Source organism: Equus asinus, chromosome 9 (genome assembly GCF_041296235.1).
Source record: "Equus asinus isolate D_3611 breed Donkey chromosome 9, EquAss-T2T_v2, whole genome shotgun sequence".
Lineage (NCBI taxonomy): Eukaryota > Metazoa > Chordata > Mammalia > Perissodactyla > Equidae > Equus > Equus asinus.
The window spans coordinates 29,836,716-29,853,689 of record NC_091798.1 but is presented as its reverse complement, the minus strand read 5'-3'; the positions used below and the strand labels follow the sequence as shown (position 1 = coordinate 29,853,689).

The following is a 16,974-nucleotide window of genomic DNA, read 5'->3' as shown; positions in this document are numbered from 1 at the left end:
CATGTAAATGGGGGCTCCAGGCAGGAGTCTAGGCAAGCCTAGTGAGCTCAGGACCCAGACCATCAGGAATGCTCCTCTCCTAATGGGGGCGTCCTTTGCCCAGAGAAAGGGATTGTGGCCCCAGTCCCAGGTGAGGCCAAGACTGTTCTGGGAACATCTGTCATCTTCCTGTCTAGAAGCTCAGACCCAGCAGAGACTGGGCAGAGGAAGCTGAGCTCAGGCAGCCCACAGCAGAGTCCAGGCTTCTTCCTAAGAGGGTGTCAGAAATATGCCCTTGGACAGTGTGTCCCGGCACACAGGTACAGGTGCTCCCCACCCTAGACCCAGCGCATCCTTGCTTGTCCCACCTTTCCCTGGGAGCGGTTGGTGTGCCTCTGACCCAATCTTCATCTTCAGCCAGGACCTCTCCTGAGCGCAGTGTCCCCCTGCCCACTGTGATCCCAGTCCCTGAGCCCCTCAAACCAAGTTCACCCCAAACCGAACTCAATATCTGGACTTCCCCCCATCTGTTCCTCCCCTGTTACCCTCCTTAGTCACTCGGCCAGAAATGGGAGTGGCCCTTTCATCACCTCCCACACCAGCCTCTCATCAGGACCTGGTGATTCTCCAAATGCTCCTCGAGTCCCTCCCCTCCTCTCCATGCCCTCTGGCACTGCCCCAGTCCAGCCACCCCCCCATCTCACCTGACCACAGTGAAATCCTCCTGCTCCAGTCTCGCTCCCTCGACCCATTTTCCATGCGGCCACCAGAGATATCTCTGGAAAATGCCCATCTGACCACTCCATTCCCCCACTTTAAACTCTTCAATGACCGTCCTCTATAAGGCGCACTTGCCTTTTGAAAAGCCTGCTATGTATGGTCTGGCCCCTGCCCACCTGCCTGGCCTCATCTCTCAGCACCGCCCCACCCTCCCGGGTCTGGCTCTACTTATCAACCCCCTAACATCCTTACACATGACGCGGCCTTTGCCTGCAATGCCCGGTGAACTCCCACTCAGCCTTCAAGGCCCAGCTCAAATGTCTCCTCCTCTGGGAAGCCTTCCCCAGCCTCCCCCAGCCAAGCTGGCAGCACCCTCCCCTTGGTGCTCCCGGAGCATTTCCCATGGTGCGTCGCAAAGGCTTGTTTACGGGTCTGACTCGGCCTGGCTGAGCTCCTTGAGGGCAGAGCTGTCTTATTTATTTTCAGTCCATAGAGAGAGGCTCAAAGAATGTGAGAAGGTGGAGGGAGGGAGAGAAGAAGGAAGGAAGGAGGCAGAAAGAAGAAAAGAAGACAGGAAAGAAGGAAGGAATAAGTCAAGCAAAGATATTGGGGGACAATTCATTCATTCATCCCTCCATTCATTAATTAAACAAATATCTACTGAGTTCCCATCAGGCCCCATTCTAGGCACTGAGGACGCGACGAGCAAGCTCGAGTGACTGGTGACTGACTCTCAGCATTTCCAGGTGACTTTGGTGTGTGCCTATGTACGTGTGTGTACATGTGTGTGCAAGACCGTCTGTCTGCAAGGGCCTGCTGCCGGCCCACCTGTCTTCCCGGGGGGCCTGGTGCTTTTAGCATCTGTCCCTGGATCCTGTTGCAGCCCGAAATAAGGCTGTGAGCCACGACAAGGCAGGAACGATTCTCGTCAGCTGAGGCCAGAGCTGGCTGCAGGGCACAGCCTACTTGCTGACCACAGACCACCGGCGGGGCCGCAGCCGCCGACTCAACTCTCAGCTTCCCAACAGAGGTGTTAATCCTGAGGGTCTGATCCTGCCTCCTGTTTACTGTGGTCCTGTCTCTCAGGTACCAGGATCCTAGGGGAGCTCAAGGAGCTGTGGGGAGTGGGCAGAGGAGATGAGCTGACTCCCAGAGCCCCTTGCCCCCAAGCAGAGGAAAGGCCCTGCAGAGGACGTGGGGAGTGTGGGGCCGCATGGAAGCCTGAGTCCTGAGTCGGGAAGGGAGGGAGTCTAAGCTCTAGGTTACTCTCGGTTAAATGGGGAGGGGGTGGCTAGGATTCAAGGTGGGTAATGGCCCAGCTCAGGACTCCCAGCTCTTTAGGCAGTGGAGGGAAGCAGGGTCCCAGTCTGTAACATGAGGGGCCCTTCCCAATGCCTGTGAATTTCTGTCAGGGGGAATGTTATCAAGAGACAGACCCGTGGACTGTGGAATCGTAAGTGTTTACGGTCGGAGTATTCTCAGTCTCTGGGATCCTCACCCCAAATGCATGCAGGCATGCTCATGTTTGCATACAGTTTTAGGGGGTTTGTGGCCGCCTTGAAGCCCATCCATGGATCCCCACAATCTAGCCCAACTTCCTTATGTTACCGAAGGGAGAATCGAGGCACAGAGCTGGGGAGCTGCTTGAGGTGGGGACAGAGGAAGGCGGATTGTGTTTCTAAAGGAAGGAATATGGAACAACCTGGAAGCAAAGCAGAGGGGCACAGGGGCCAGCAGCCTGCGGGGGCTCAAGGGCTCTGCCTTCTCTCCTGGGGGCAAGTTCGGGAATCCAGACTCAGGGCTGCAGGGTTCTCTGGGGCTCTGGACCTCATTTTATCTGTAAATCTCCACCTAGATTCCTGGAAAGTGCCATGAAAGGCAAATGGGGGGCTGGAGGAGGAGGGGGAAGGGGCAAGGGAGAACAGAGCGCCATGCTAGTTAGCCGAGGGACGGGGCCCGGAAGAGGGGTGGTGTTCTCTCAGCTTCCTTGGGCCAGCCTGTGCCCTCAAGCCTCAGGGCCAAGTACTGGGGACAGAGGGAAGAACCAGCCTTGCAGACACCAGTGTAGCCCCAGCCTAACCACCCATACTCCTCTCCCCCCGACATAAACCTCCAACCTCTTTCAGCCTCTGATCAGAGTTCACCTGTGTCGGCAAATGACAATAGTCATTTGCCCCCACCCCTAATGCCCCAGAGACCACCTCCTGATGCGAGAGCACTTCCCTAGCAACATGGAAGCAGGTCTGTGTGACCTGTGGCGTCTCCCTCATCCTCCTTGGACCTCAAAGAGACCCCAAACGCCTTTCCAGCTCAGACAGCCCTTGCTTGAGACTTCGGGCTGGGCCAAGGCTGGTCAGAGCTGGGACTGGGTGGACCAGGGCCTGGGAGGAGGTCTGGCAAGGGGCGGAGGCGGCCTGGTCCATTTGTGGGAGTCTCTCCTCCACAGGATGATCCCCAAGGAGCAGAAGGGGCCCGTGATGGCTGCCATGGAGGACCTCGCTGGACCAGGTAGGACAGACCCAGCCCTCGTGAGTTCCTCAGACCCCATCCTTTCTCCATCCTGGACTCTGGCCACTCAGGCCTGCTGGCCCCAGGCCTGGGCAAACAGGTGTGAGTTCCAGGCTAGCCCTGAGGGAGTGCCGGTGGAATCTGCGGCCTGGGCTGGGAAGCTTCCCGAAGCATTGGGAGGGGCCTTGCTCTGATGTCCACAGACTCGGGAACTGAGGTTGAGTGCCCTCGACTAGGGCCTGGGTCCAGCTAAGTCCTTGAGGATCATGATCCAGCCTGGTGCTGGATCTAGCCCTACCTGTGGCCCCAAGCTCCCCAGGCACTTGCCCTTGCTTATTGTAACTGTGGGTCTCACCCAGGCCTCAGGACACCCAGGGCAGCCCAGCCCCATGGCTGGAGACTGGGCGAGGGGAGAGTGGGCAGGGTGGCCAGAGCAGGCTGCCCAATCTGACTCCAGCCGTTTCACTTAAAAGCTGACTCAGCCAATGAATAAATTGTCTAAAATACATGTTTATCAACTTTGTAAGAACTCTTGGTGTAATTTTGGGGTCTGTTTATTTGGCCTACTCTAGACCATTTCAAGTATTTTAAAAAGGGATTCAACCAAGTCAGGATTCTCAAACTTTCATGTGAATCATGTGACTGGTGGTGTTAGTTAAAAATACAGATTCCCAGCCTGTAGACACGTGCAGGTGATTCCGATGCGGGCGGACAGTGAGCAGCTCTGAGAATGCCTCGTCGCAGGGCTCTGCTGCAGATTTCCTCCTTCAGAGTTCTGAGAAGTGTTTCATCACATGGCATGACTTTAGATGTCAATTGTCCTTTTAACCTATTTTGTGTATTCTTGGCTCCTTTTCTTGGTGCCAGGTTTCTTTTTTTATTCCACAATGGTGTGTGCTGAAGTATGCAAGCTTTGGGAGGTATTGATGCTCTAACTAGAAGATGCAGGCAGTGCATTCTCTTTTCTCTTAAGGAATTAATTAATTACAGACCTCCAAATATAGACACACATCATTTATGCCAGACTGGAAATTTATAGTTGACTTTTGCTAAGGTATTAATTAAAGACACTTCTGAAACTAAAGGAAGGTAGAAAAAAAGATCTCATGGTCTCACCACCAAAAGACAGCCATGGTAAAGTAATAATAATGAAAACGCCATTGTCATGTGCTTATTATGTGTCAGATACTGTGCTAAGAGCTTTTATGCTTTGTGTTATACAACCCTTATGACAACTCTGTAAGTTAGAGATTATTATCCCTATTTTGCAGATGAGAAAACTGAGGCTCAGGGAGCTAGGTGGTCACACATCCAGCAGGTGGTAGAGCTGAAATTTGACTCCAGATCTCTGTCTCCAGAGCTGCTCCTTTCCTATATGGCTATACAAATAATACATCCATTTTATAAAACATTCAGACTAAACAGACATGAATGACTTTGAAAGCGAAAGTTCCTCATAATGGAACCATCTGGAGATAACCACTGTTAACATATTTGTGTAAATCCTTCTTCTGTTCATATATAAACGTATTTATATAAACACATGCACACATGGGCTAAATACTATACACTGTTCTTCAGCTGAAGCTTTTTTCCCATTAGTGGCACACCACGGACTTCTTTCCAGCCTAGAATGATTTATCTCTCTGCCACCCCTCCCCCTGCACCCCCAGCATATAATATGTTATACGTATTTGTATACACCGCCCCCCCCCCCCGCCCCCAATCGTGGTCCTGAAGGCTCGTCCTGGGTTGGGACCCTTAGGAGCAGAGCCTGAGGATTCTTCAGCAAGTGACTTACTGAGGTCGCGCTCTCAGGAGAAGGGAGGAGACGAAGCAGGCTAGGGCAGGGGAATTGCTAAGCAAGGATGTGGGCTCCGCCACAGCCCGGGTTCACTCAGACCCTGTGGCGGATGGTGCTGCAGAGCATGAACGGCTCCACAGAATTCGTCCCATCTTCAGCAAGGGGGCCGTGGTGCTTCCATTTGCCTGGACGGTCCTCTGCAGAAGGTGGCGGTTGAGAACTGCCAGCCACTGATAAAGGGCCGCTGGGCAGCATCTACTGCAAGACTGAGCCCCAGTTTCACAATTTGAAACCTCACTGCAGGAAACATCCTTGTAACGTAGATCTTCGGGCATGTTTATTCAACTTTTCTCCCCAAGGATGAATGCCTAGAAATAGAATTGCTTAGTCCAATAGGTTTATCCATAGCTTTTTAAAAATTTTTAAATATCGAGCTCAGTTCATCTGGATAGTATCTGAGAATATGATGCTGGGGACTTTTTATTAGATCTCTAGGTGTAGTCTTTCATGTTTTTAAGTATGCAGTACGTTTTCTTGTTAAAAAAAAAAAAACCAACAGTGCGAACAATTTCGAGCCCTCGCTCATCCTCCCTACGTGCCATAAGTAGGCGCTGCTAACATTTGGCACGCCTCCTTGCAGACTCTCCAGGGCGTGCATAAACACACACTTAGTTTTTTAAATATGTGAGTGGGATCTTAGAATACAGATTCTTATGAAACTTAGTTTTTTCCCTCTTAACCCACAGTGGGTTTCTTTCTATTCCTAACATGTAGAAGTTATTCTCTCGATATTTGCTGAATGAGTGAAAAAAATGTCAACTTTCTTTTTTAAAAGGTTGTTTAGGATTCCACCGAAGGCAGTGAGTCACTGCGCCTGCAGGGTCCTCAGTGCTACCCAACGGCTGAGTCCACGTCCCTGGCCCTTCTCTCTTCTTCTCTTCTCCATCACACTCTTGTAGACAACTTTAGCAGCCTCTCTCCTCAAACCTCCACTACCTCCTCCCCCATCTTCATTCTTAGCTAATGACCTCGCTTCTTATTTCACTGAGAGAAGGGAAGTAACCAGAAGAGAACTTGTGCAGCTCCCTCCTCCACATCTGTCCACGTGCTTGCATCTGTGTCCATGTCCTCAGTTCTCCTTCCTGACGTGGTCGATGAACTCTCCTTGTGCCTGTCTGAAGCCAACCCTCCTAACTGGGCACCGGACACCCTCCCCGCCCTCCCTCCTGCTCAAGGGCATTCCTTCGGTAATTCTCCCCGCTCTCTCCTGCATTGTCAAGTTTTCCCATCAGCTGACAAGCACGCGTGTTATTTCTCCCTCTTTAAAAACAAACAAACCCCTCTTGATTCCACAGCTGCCTCCAGCCATGGTCCTGTAGAGCATAACTTCTCAAAGCAGTTGTCTATGCTTTCTTCCTCTTTTTCTTTCTTTCTTTTTAAGATTTTATTAAGCCAATCCCCAAACACACACAAAAGTAGAGAGTGCAAATCCCCCTTTTTATTCCTGGAATCCTAAGCAAACCCTGAATACTTCAGAATCCATCAAAAATAATAAAAGGACGTGTCCTTACATGCCATGAAGATATTGGCACACTGAAAAAACTAGCAATGTTGATTTAAGATTATCAAATAACTAGTCCCATAGTCCACCTTCTCCAATTTTCTAGTTTGTTTTAATGAGGATCCAAAAAGGGGCCATTGTTTTTATTTGGTGGCTATGTCTCTTGAATCTCCTTTAATCTAAACACTCCCCTTCTTTTTTTTCTGGGTCATTCACTCCTTTGAAGAAACCAGGCTAGTTGCGCTGTCGAATGTCCCACATCCTGGGTTTGGCTCATTGCTTCCTCGTGGTGTGGTTAAGCTGCTCCTCTGTCCATCTTCTCTTGAACCCTTTCCAGTAAGGCTGTCACACCCAAATACTCCACAGAAACTGCCTTTGTGCAATTACCAATAATAACCCCAGGTTACCAAATAATGGGCAATTTTCAGCCTTCATCTTGCTTCACATATCAGCGGCATTTGCCTCGCTGGTCACTCCATCTTCCCGACCACTTTCAGCATTTGGTTTCTAGATTTCCTCCGACCTCACTGGGTGCCCCTTCCAGGCTCCAGGGCTGCTGGTTCCACATCTCCTCATCTAAATGTTGGAAGCCCCGGGGCTGACTTCGGATCTCTTTATCCATTCTCATATCCTTGGTGATCTCATCCAGCTTGCCACTCAAAACACCATTTATAGAGCTAGTGAAGTAACACGCATGTTTGTTCGCTGATGGGAGCACCATTTTCAGAGCTCTGTGCATCTGATCTCAGAGAGGGACCCCTTTGGTGGTGCTGTCCAGACATGTCCCTTTCCTACCAACCTCCTCACCATTCTGTCACTCCTTTAAAGGCTTCCCTTGTTAGGAAAATATAAAAGTGTGCATTTCGCCAGTGGGGAAAGCAAAAAGGATATGGATGGGCCCCGGAACTACTAAGGACAGCTATCAGCCCTGGAAACCGTCTACATGGCTATAATAACTAGTCCTAACTATGAGAAAAGAAATAAACTTAATGGTCTTCACTGAAAAACAACAACAACAAATACCATTTGTAAGCTCACACTGTTCCAATTTTTATCTCCAGGTTAGTTTTCTCCCATGAACACTGGACCCACACATCCAGCTCCCTTCTCACATTTGGGTGTCTACACAGCTCTTCAAATCTTATATGCCCAATTTTGGAGACCATTAGGGGAGTCAAACATGGACTGGGGATTATATAAAACAAAATTTATTCACTTGGAAGGGGAGAGACCTTTAATTGATAAAAGCAAGTTATAAAGCATGATACTATGATTTCATTTTGGTTAAAAACTCATATAGGAATATATAGTCATTGAAAAAGTATGAAATGATATACCTGAAAGTGTTAATAGTGGCAATCTCTGGGTGGGAGGCAATTCTTTTCTTTTTCTCTTCTATCTGTATTTTCTAACTTTCTTCAATGCACATATGTGCTATTCTTATAATAATAAGAGGCTATTTTGAATTGAAAAGACCTCGAGTCTAAAACTGAACTCCATCTTTCCCGCACCTTCTCCTCCTCCAGCCGTCCCCACCTCAGGAGGTGGCTCCATCCTTCCAGTGGCTCAGGCCAGAGCCTCTCCGTAGACTCCCACCCTCTCTCTCTCCTAGCCCATACCCATGGCTGACCTTTAAGGGATATCTAGAATCTGATCATTTCTCACTACTTCCACCACTATGGGCAAAGAGCTGCACAGGAAATTCACGGAATAAATACAAATGGCCAAAGAACGTCTGAAATGGGGCTCAGTCTCACTGAGTGTCAAACACATGCAAGTTAAACTCTGAGGTGTCATTTCTGCCCATCAGGTGGGCAAAGATTCCGCTGAATGATGACTCTCAGTGTCGGTAAGTGTGGGGAGAAACCAGGCTTCTCACACACAATGGACAGTTCGCTGAGGAGGCCCCCTGAGAGGCGGCAGCCTAGGAAGCCTGCGGGTTTGGTAGTAAGAGCTGCCTCTGGCCTCTCCTGGCAGTCCCTCTGCTGGACCTGGGCAAGAAGCTGAGCGTGCCCCAGGACCTGATGATGGAAGAGCTGTCGCTCCGCAACAACCGGGGATCCCTCCTCTTCCAGAAGAGGCAGCGCCGCGTGCAGAAATTCACCTTTGAGTTTGCAGCCAGCCAGCGGGTGGTGAGTAAGCCCCCACTGTGCTCACAGGGAAACTGAGGCCCAGAGAGAGCCAGTGGTTAGTCTAAAGCCCAACAGTGAGCCAGGGGAGGACCTCTGGCCCCTGGGGAGTCCCTCAAGCTCCAGCTGGGGAAGACTGTGATGTTCCCATCGGACTGAGCCCCGCCCTGCCGGATGATCCTAGAAAAGGGTTACCTCTTTAGGCGTCTCCCCAGATGTGAAACATGAAGTGGCATGGGCAGGAGGAGCTGTGGAGTGAAGGACTCTGGCTCCTATAAAAAGGGCTGAAGCATAGTCATGTGCTCTGGGCTGAATTTACAGCAAGCCGGATTTAGGTTAGACTTGAGCTTGATCTAAGGTGGAAAATGCAGAATGCCTTTTTCTCTTCTTCCCACTGGAAGAAGGAAAAGGCCACGGCACAGTCTGCTGGTAGAGAAAGGAGGCGAGAGCAGTTCATCCTCAGGCTGCAAAGAGGCAGGAGGCAGTTTCAGGTACTTCTAAGGAACTCCCGCACATTCCATCCAGATGCTGCTTAGTTTCTGGACTAGACAGGGAGCGGCTGAGAGGAGTGATGTGGCCGAATGATAAAGACGACAAACACCTGCCTCCCTTTGTGCCCAGGACGGTGCTAGCTAGCGGCTTTGCATCTATCATCTCACTTAATGCTCACAGAGTGAGTTATCGTCATCACCTCCATTTTACAGAGGAGGAAACTGAGGCTCAGGGAAGTCAAGTATCTGTGCAAAATATAATATCTGTCAATATTATAATAGCAACCAAGACGCAGAGCATTTCTCTGTCCAGGCGCTGGGCACCCGGCCCCCCCATCCCCGGGGAGGTGGGCGTTGGGATTAGGCCACGCCCTTTTATTTTTTTGGAGGGAGACCCTGGTCCCTTTCCCCGCTGAGCCCTCCTGCGGCTTATTTTCCCCACAGACCGTGGCCGGAAGCGCCAAGGGGAAGGTGCCTGGAGCAGCAGAGCCCGGGACGGTGAGCGCGCAGGGGACCCCACAGGCGGGGCGGCTCGCGGCTGGGGGCCGGGGGTGGGGTGCCCGGCGGCTGGAAGGCTACAGGCCGCCGCCGCTGAGCGCCCGCCCCTGTGCCCAGGTCACCAACGGCCCCGAGGGGCAGAACTACCGCTCGGAGCTCCACATCTTCCCGGCCTCGCCCGGGGGCCCCGAGGACGCGCAGCCCGCAGCCTCCGGGGCAAAGAGCGCCCGCAGCCCCAGCACCCTGGCGCCAGGTGAGCGGTCTCCTGGGTCCCGGGACCAGAGCAAGGGGACAGGAGCGTGCGCCACCGTGGGGCAGGAAGAGACCCCAGAGAACGTCTAGTCCACCTCCTTCCCGACACACACACACCCCCCCCCCACACACCCCTCTACAGACCCAACCCAAACCCAGAGAGGCGCAGCAACGCGCCCAAGGTCACACAGCGAGCCAGAATCGGAGCCAGCACTAGAATCTGCGCCCCAACTCGCGATTCCCCGGCTCCAGTCCTCCTGTTTCCAGGGATGGCGAAGGGTCCCCTTTGCTGGAGCAACTTTGGCGTCACCCCCCCCCCCCCACTCCTCTTTCCCAGCTCCGGTCTTCCGTCCTCTGTATCCACTGGGTGGGCGTGGGGGTGGGGGCCGAGGGAGGAAGGAACCCAGGGGTCCCTTCCCCGCCCGCCTCCCACGCGCCCTGCTCCACCCCCAGGCTACGCGGAGCCCCTGAAGAGCGTCCCGCCCGAGAAGTTCAACCACACGGCCATCCCCAAGGGCTACCGCTGCCCGTGGCAGGAGTTCATCAGCTACCGGGACTACCAGAGCGACGGCCGAAGTCACACCCCTAGCCCGGCCGAGTATCGGAATTTCAACAAGTAAGGCGGCGGGCAGCTGGGGAGGGACCTGGAGGGTGCGGGAGCCGGTCACCCGCGCAGCGGGAGCTGACTGCCCGGGGCCCTTTCTGCGCGGGCTCTATCTAAGGCTTCATGCGCGTGCACTGAGCTCTTGCTAGAACTCAGTAGACCCCCTGCCTCTGCGCGGCGTAGGTGCTGAGGCAACGTCCAGGGAATGAATGCGCGAACGCGTCACACGTCTTGTTGCATCCTCCCCCGACGGGGTGGGGCGGGTGCTACAATCTTTCCTATTCTGTTCGGGAAGAGACTGGCTCAGGACTGCCAAAGGCCTGCCCAAACTCACAAAGTAGGGAAGCAGCGGCAGGGCTGGGGTCCAAGTCTGGGTCTGTCTAGGTTTGTCTCTGGAGCCCAGTTTCATGTTCTCCATCACTGCTGTGTGCCCCCTCTTTGATGGACATCTAGGTGCACATCCTTCCCTGGGAAGTGGGCCCACATCTTGCCAGTCCTAGACCAGCTCAGCCTTGTCCTCACCTTCATTGATGGTGTGGAAGAGGCCTGGAAAGTGGATTTGAAGCTGCCCCACAGTGGGGAGTGGCAGTGAAACATTAGACATCAGAGATGAGAGCCACAGAGGAGTGGCTTGTACTGGTTAGTTCCTCAACATGGGCTTAAATGCAGACTCCACACTTGGCTGTGTGACCTTGGGCAGGTGACTTGACCTCTCTGAGCCTCCCTTTCCTCATCTGTAAAATGAGACTATTACAGTACCTACTTCATAAGATTGTTGTGAGGATGGCGTGAGAACCATAGGCAAAGTTTATGGCAAGTAATAAGCTCTCAATAAACATTGTTACTATTATTACTATTTACAGGCTGAAGTGATGGTTGGAAAAGTTAACAGGGGAGAACTTGAAAGGGATAAATTTAACATTCTGCCCAAGGGGGCCTGAAAAATCATGGGAGTCAAGACAGGAGCTTGGCACTGGACAAAGGCCTTGGGCTGAGGGCCGCATTTCAGCTGCAGTTGGCTTCCTCAGTCTGACGCGATTTTTGAAAAATGCTCCTCTGGCTTGGGCTGCACTAACTGAGAGAGACGAGGCCCCCCTGGAGAGGAGGCCACAGTCCAGCTCGTCTGGCACCTGCTCAGCCCACACGTGGAGACCGTGTCTGTCTGACAGGGACAGATGAGTGGTCACCAGGGCCTGGCTGGGCCTGTGAGGAGGGGCTGAAGGGACTGGAGGTGACCGGCCTTGAGAAGAGACAGCTCAGGAGGCGTGTGACCGCCCTCGAGCAGCTGACTAGCCCGGGAGGGCCATGACAGGAGACTGGGCCCAACAGGCATTGTGTGAGCCACAAGCCCCTGGCAGACGGTTTGGGGCCTCCTGCCAGGCGGGACTGTCCCCTCTCTCCTCCTGGGGCCCTCAGGCCTTGCCTGCCCAGCTATTTACAACCCTCAGCAGACATTCAGTCCTGGCAGCCAGCTTCCAGGCTGGGCGGCTCAGGTGGCAGCCCCATCCATCTCACGCCTCAGGGACGACAGTCTGAGGCACGTTCCCACCAGCAAAGGAAGAGTCTTGGGGAACCCTGAGCCCAGACCCCTTCCGGGACGGAAGGGCCAAATAAGGCACAGAGAGGAGGAACAGCAGTGCTGGTGGCTGAGCTGTGCTCAGAATCCAGGGCTCTGGGCTCTCAGTCAGCGCCCAGCTGTGAGGCCTGCTCTGCTTGGACGCTGCCCAGCTGTTCTCGCGGGGCCTGGCTGTTGCTGCCACAGCTGGGGTGGTCCAGGCAGAAATGCTGTCCTGGCTGGAGCCCAGGCCCTGGCCCAAGGTTCGCCTTTCCACCCGGGGGCAAGCACTGCCCTCTTCCTATTGGTCCCAGGCTGTGGGGAAGACACTACAGGAGAAAGCCTTTTTATTTTTCTTAAAATTGAAAAACAGTTTAAAAACCACACCCCTATATTCTCTTTTGGGGGAAAAAAAAAACCTACGTAACTGCAGATAAAGGTAGGGCTCCTGTGTTCACCATCCTCCATCCAAGTTCCCTTCCCAAAGGTAACGTGTTGTCAGGTGGGTGTGTAGATTCTCAGAACATCGTCTACAGGCGGCTACGTCCCCCAGGGGCCACGCATTGCTCTGTGTGTGCGTGGCGCTTTAATACTTTGTATTTCATTTGTAACTCGCTTGCCTTTTTCACTCAGCATTATGCTTTTGATTCTACCCTACTTCATCCATACAGACCCTGTCTTTCCTTTTAAGCTGCTGTATAGTGTTCTGTCGTGTGGAGATTCTACACTTGTCTTGTCCATTCCTCTGCCGATGGGCGGGTGGTTGCTTCTGGTTTGTCACTAGTCAGTGCTTATCTCTGCTCCCTCGTCATCTATGCTTGTGCTCCCCTAAGCCACATGCTTGTAGGTGGAGTTGCTGGTTTACAGAGGTTGCACGTTTTCAAGTTAAGAAGATCCTGCGAAATTATCCTCCGAGGTCGCAGCATCAATTTACCCTCCAAACAGCAGTCTAGGAGTGAAACTTTGTCCCCCGACCCCTACCTCACCAACTTTGCCCCATTACCAAATTATTTCTTCTTGTCAGTCTTATGGGTGGGAAGTGGAGTGTCTCTGCTGTAATCTGCGTCCTCCTGATTCTCACTGCTCTTTCGAAATCCTCCCTTCTCTCCCCAGTTTGTGGGTATCTTGTTCTGAGGGGAGACAGAACGAGGGGGGAAACCCTATTCCTACTCTGGTCCCTTCTGGGGCTCACTTAAGGGGAGCCTAGAGCTGTGCCTGGGACAAACCAATCCTAACTCGGAAAACTTCACTTCTATTCCCAACAATAAGCCACCCCAACCAGGGCCAGACTTGGGAATGGGCAGACTAAAAAAACCTGCTAGAGACAGTACAAAACCTTGCTGTATAGGAGGGGAAACTGAGGCCTAGAGAGAGGCAGGGAGGGGGCCCGGCATGGTGACCCAGGTGTCAGTGTTTGCCATCTCCTTCACACACAGCCCACCCCTCCTGCTGCTCTTCTCTCCCCAGGACCCCGGTGCCCTTTGGAGGACCCCTGGTGGGGGAGGCCATGCCCAGGGCAGGCACCCCCTTCGTCCCAGAGCTCACCAGCGGCTTGGAACTCCTCCGCCTGAGGCCCAGCTTCAACAGAGTGGCCCAGGGCTGGGTCCGCAACCTCCCGGAGTCCGAGGATCTGTAGCCCCAGCCTGAATCTTCAATTCCCCAGTCTCGGAGTTTGGGTAACATCTGGAGCCAAGACTCATGGACAGCACTTCACAGTTTACGAAGGGCCTTCACATACAAAACCCATTGCAAGCGGCCTCAAAGGTCACAAAGTTCACTAGTCCCCAAATGTGGTGTGCTTCAAAATTACCTGGGGATGTTATTTTTAACACAAATTTCTGTCCTGCCCCAGACTTGGAGCATCAGAGACCCCGGAGTGGGGCAGTCTCCACTAGTAACTAGTACTCCCAGGTGATTCCAGTGTCCCTGGTTTGTGTCTTTAGGAATGCCAACCACCAACGAATGCACCTCCTGCCTCCACTCCTCCCTGCTCCTGCCCTCCAGCGTACACTCTCCAATCACGGGGAGCTCACTAGTTGCCATTTGCCTGTGAATAACTCTGATAATGAGAAAGTTTTTCCTTTTTCTGAGACGCAGTTGGCTTTATCTATTCATGCTGTAAACATTTACAAAACACCTACTGTGTGCTAGACACTGTGCCAGCCCCAGGGAGTGCGTGTGGTGAATAAGCCAGGCCCTGGCCTAGAGGAGGGAAAGACAGACTTGTAAAGCAGTAAATCATCTTAATTTTTCCCTGAAGCGTGCTAACTGACAGTTGAGGAACAAGGCCCCGCGAGGCTGAGCAGGGGGCCTCTCACCCTGGGTGTGGGGTGGGATTCTGGGAAGCTTCCCAGAGGACGGGAGTGGGAGCTCCGGGGAGGAGCGAGGCCATCAAGGGAAGAGGGTGTTCCCGGCAAGTGGACCAGCCCGTGCACAGGTGCGGGATTGTCATAGATGCAGGGTGTTCTGGAGAAGGGAGAGGGCAACGTTAGAGGAGTCGGTGCCTCCTTAGAGGGCTAGAGTCGGGGTGCTGTACTAAGGAAGTCGGGGAGGGTGTTGAGCTGGGGAGGGAGGTTGCCATGTGAGGCACAGATTGGAGGGGACTAAGGCCGGAAGCCAGGAAGACTTCAAGGAACAAGGCCTGGACTAGGGAGGTGGCCATGGGGATGCAAAGTGGGGTCACCCCTCCGCACACCTCCCAGGACAGGTGCAAAGTGCAAAGGGCACTTATAAGGACTCCTTCTTTCACCTCCTTCTGCTCACAATGCTGAGCAGGCCCCTGGGTGGATCTTCTCCTGGTCCCCACAGGAGTAGCTCGGGGCTCTGCTCCAGCTCATTAGGAAGAGGAGAGAAAGGAATGGCTCTTAGTTCAAGTGACGGTGATGGTGATGATGGTGACGATGATGACGACGATGATGATGATGATGATGGTAGTGGCTGCTTTTTACTAGGTGCCTCAGTGCTAAGGCTGGGAGTAGTTTCTCTACAAGTCCTGTTTCTAATTTTCGGTACAAACCTGAGAGAAAGGCATTGTCCCATTTTACAGACATGGAGATCCAGGCTCAAAAGGGGGATGTGACTTGTCTGGGAACAGAGCCAAATGGGAATCTGTCTGATTCCAGTGGCTGTCTCCTTTCCTTGCACTGAGTGGCCATGCCAATGCCCGCTCACTCTGGAATCACCTCATCAGGGTACCCTGCCTTAGAGTTTAGAGGTTAGAGTGCAGGCTGGGGAGTCGGACTGGATGGGATGGGTTCTAACTGCTAGCCGTGTGAACTTGAGTAGGTCATTTCTCGTGGGTGGGCCTCTGTTTCTCCACGTGTAAGATGAGAACAAGAGTCGGAGCCCGTGTATAGAGTGGCTGTGAGCACAGTGATGGACACAGACACAGTAACTGCTCAGTCACTGTTAGAATTCACACAACTACTGCTCTTGACTGGAAAGATGTTCTTGCAGGGGATGCAGCTTGAGAAGCAGGCTGCCAGGATGTCACTGGGGGTCAGTAAAGCTGAGACGTGAAGGAAAGCTTCTGATCCTGTAGGGCTCCCTTTGGACATGAGTTACTCCTTCCTCCGCCTCCCTCTGCCTCCTCCCTGACTCCTTCTCTTGGGAGATGAGGTGAGGCACCCAGCTGGCTCCCAGGGTGCGTGGGATAGTGGTTGCATTTTCCTTTGGCTTTGGGGTTCCACTGTGCCCCACACAGTCTCAAGAGGTCAGCAGCTTAGAATTGCTTGTAATCAATGTATTGTCTTGAATTTGGAGGCTGCTGTTTAAAGCCATGTTTTCGTGAGCTGGAAACCAACCATTAAAGTGTCTGAAACATAGAGGAGAGGACTCGGCCTGCCTTGGGTTGGCTCTGCTGTGCTCTGGAGGGTGATGACAGCCACCAGGTACAGAAGAGGAGAGCCTGGCAGGGAGCCTGCTGCATCCCAAAACTAATCTTCTTCCTTTCTTCTAATAATGTGACTTTTGCTGATGTTGTAAAAAAAAAAAAAAAAGAATCCTTATTGTAAAAATGGATAAACAAATTCATAAATAAAGGAAGACATAACATGTAAAAGTATCTGCCCACATAGCTCCTCCCATGCACACACACAGACCTCCCCACCCTCCTGCATTCTGCCCCATTTCCACATACCTGAGGTAACCACTGGTAACAGTTTGGTCCTTCCAGAATTCTAGAATTGTTTGAATAGGCAAATATGTACATGTGTGTAGATGCATAGGTACAATGATATGTCTTTGTTTTAATGGGATCATACTATATGTATTATTCTGTATTTTCCTTCTTTATTCAACAGCAAGTAAAATTTGGGTCCTGATAAAGCAGGTCATTAACCTTTCATGTAATTTGGGGGCCTAATAACCCCTTCATATAAAACTCTATACTTTTTGCCTGTTTTTGTTCTTTATAGAAATGAAATCATGCAGTGAGATGGAAATGAAAAGGACTGAGAATAGCTAAAGCATTGGAAAACCCAACATTAGATATAGCAGCAATGAACATAAAAGCACTACAGTTACAGGCGCCAGTACAGACGCCTCTCAGAAACAGAAGGGTAATCAAAGGAAGGCAGATACAGCTGTATGTTTACTGCGAGGAAGTGTTTAATGTAGAAGTCAGGATAGTGGTAACTTTGGGAGGAAAGAAAGGTTTGTGATTATGAAGGGACATACAAGATGCTTCTGAGGAAAGCTGGAAACTTTCTGTTTCCAGACCTTGGCGATTGTTAAAAATATTTAATTTAGTTGTACATCTGTGTTTTATGCACTTTTTCTGTATGTGTGTTATATTTTACCAAAACAATCCCTCCTTTTAAAAAACTTAGTGGACATATTAATAGCAGATCAGATGTACCGAAAGAATTAGTGA

General features: G+C 51.9%; 1 protein-coding gene across 5 annotated transcripts; it reads left to right on the top strand.

Annotated features, from left to right (window-relative positions):
* Nucleotides 1–1,111: 1,111 nt before the first annotated feature.
* Nucleotides 1,112–16,494, top strand: MYOZ3 (myozenin 3). 5 transcript variants are annotated; one of them, XM_044777805.2, is made up of 8 exons: nt 1,214–1,445; nt 2,112–2,152; nt 3,146–3,207; nt 8,550–8,704; nt 9,637–9,690; nt 9,808–9,943; nt 10,396–10,558; nt 13,569–16,494. In XM_044777805.2, the coding sequence occupies exons 3-8, from the start codon at nt 3,147–3,149 to the stop codon at nt 13,735–13,737; spliced, it is 738 nt and encodes a 245-aa protein (XP_044633740.1). In that variant the 5' UTR covers nt 1,214–1,445; nt 2,112–2,152; nt 3,146; the 3' UTR covers nt 13,738–16,494. The 5 variants fall into 5 exon arrangements, with proteins under 5 accessions (XP_014708132.1, XP_044633740.1, XP_044633739.1 ...); XM_044777804.2 differs by having other exon boundaries at nt 1,214–1,785; XM_014852646.3 differs by lacking the exon at nt 2,112–2,152 and having other exon boundaries at nt 1,112–1,445.
* Nucleotides 16,495–16,974: the final 480 nt, after the last annotated feature.